This window comes from Parus major, unplaced genomic scaffold, assembly GCF_001522545.3.
Source record: "Parus major isolate Abel unplaced genomic scaffold, Parus_major1.1 Scaffold573, whole genome shotgun sequence".
Taxonomy (NCBI): Eukaryota; Metazoa; Chordata; class Aves; order Passeriformes; family Paridae; genus Parus; species Parus major.
Window position 1 is genome coordinate 1 of NW_015379461.1, and position 1213 is coordinate 1213.

The 1213-nt window shown below is 69.1% G+C and overlaps 1 protein-coding gene across 1 annotated transcript; it reads left to right on the plus strand.

The window, feature by feature from the left end:
• Window positions 1–10: 10 nt before the first annotated feature.
• LOC107199318 (myotubularin-related protein 5-like) lies at window positions 11–1207 on the plus strand (the record flags this gene model as incomplete). Its single annotated transcript, XM_015616645.2, has 3 exons — window positions 11–160; window positions 358–489; window positions 579–1207. Coding segments are annotated over 3 exons (381 nt in total), but the record flags the coding sequence as incomplete, so codon positions are not given.
• Window positions 1208–1213: the final 6 nt, after the last annotated feature.

Sequence of the window (1213 nt, forward strand, 5' to 3'; positions counted from 1 at the left end):
AGGACCAGGATGTGGATCCCAGTGGGTTCCCATCCCTGACCCCGCTGTTTCTGGCTCCTTCCTGCCCCACAGATCTTATGAGGGGTCTCTGTACAAGAAAGGCGCCTTCATGAAACCCTGGAAGTCTCGGTGGTTTGTGCTGGATAAAACCAAACATCAGGTACTGGGTGGGCCCCGGGGTCTGTCCTGTCCCTCCATCCCATCAGTCCCATCCCATCAATCCCATCCATCCCATCCCATCCCACGGATCCCATCCCATCCCATCAATCCCATCCCACGGATCCCATCCCATCCCCTCAATCCCACCCCACCCCACCCCACGGATCCCATCCCGTCGCTGAGCGCGGCTCTCCGCAGCTGCGGTACTACGACAGCCGGATGGACACGGAGTGCAAGGGGGTCATTGACCTGGCCGAGGTGGAGTCCATCACCCCGGGGACCCCCACCATGGGAGCCCCCAAGACGGTGGACGAGAAGGCTTTCTTCGACGTGAGTGTCCCGGGGTTCGGCTCTGGGCGGCTCTGGAGCGCTGCCCCCGCCTCCGGAGCGCCCTCAGCCCCTCCTGTCTCCGCCCGCAGCTGAAGACGACGAAACGAGTTTACAATTTCTGCGCCCAGGACGTGCAGCTGGCCCAGCAATGGATCGATCGCATCCAGAGCTGCCTGTCGGACGCGTGAGCCCGGCTCAGCGGAGCCGCAATTCCAGGCGCGGCTGCCGGGCCCGCAGCGGGAGCAGAGGCAGCGCCGGGCTCGAGGCCGAGCCCGGGACTGAGGGAGAGGAGGAGCGGCCCTTCCTCGCCCCCCGCGGGCAGCACGGGCGTGTCCGGGGTGGGTGGCACAGGGAGGGATCCCTCGCGTTGGAGCGGGCGGGGGGCCCGGCCCGCCCCCGGCCCCGTCTGAGCCGTGTCGTGACCCCGAGTCCTCCGTGGGCTCCAGCCCCGCTCCGGGGCCGGGGTCCCCCCACACCCCCACCCCGCACTGCTGGGAGAGGCAGAGCTGCCCCCTCGTCCTGTCCTGCCCCCCTCGTGTCTCTGCCCGAGCCCCCCGGAACCTGCCCGGCCCCTCCCGGCCTGGGAGCGAGTCCTGGGCTCCCCTCCCGTCCTGCCGGAGCCGGGACCTGCAGGGATGGCACAGGGGACAGAGCCCCGGAGCCCAGGGGATGGCACAGGGGACAGGGGACAGAGCCCCGGAGCCCAGGGGATGGCAGAGGGGAC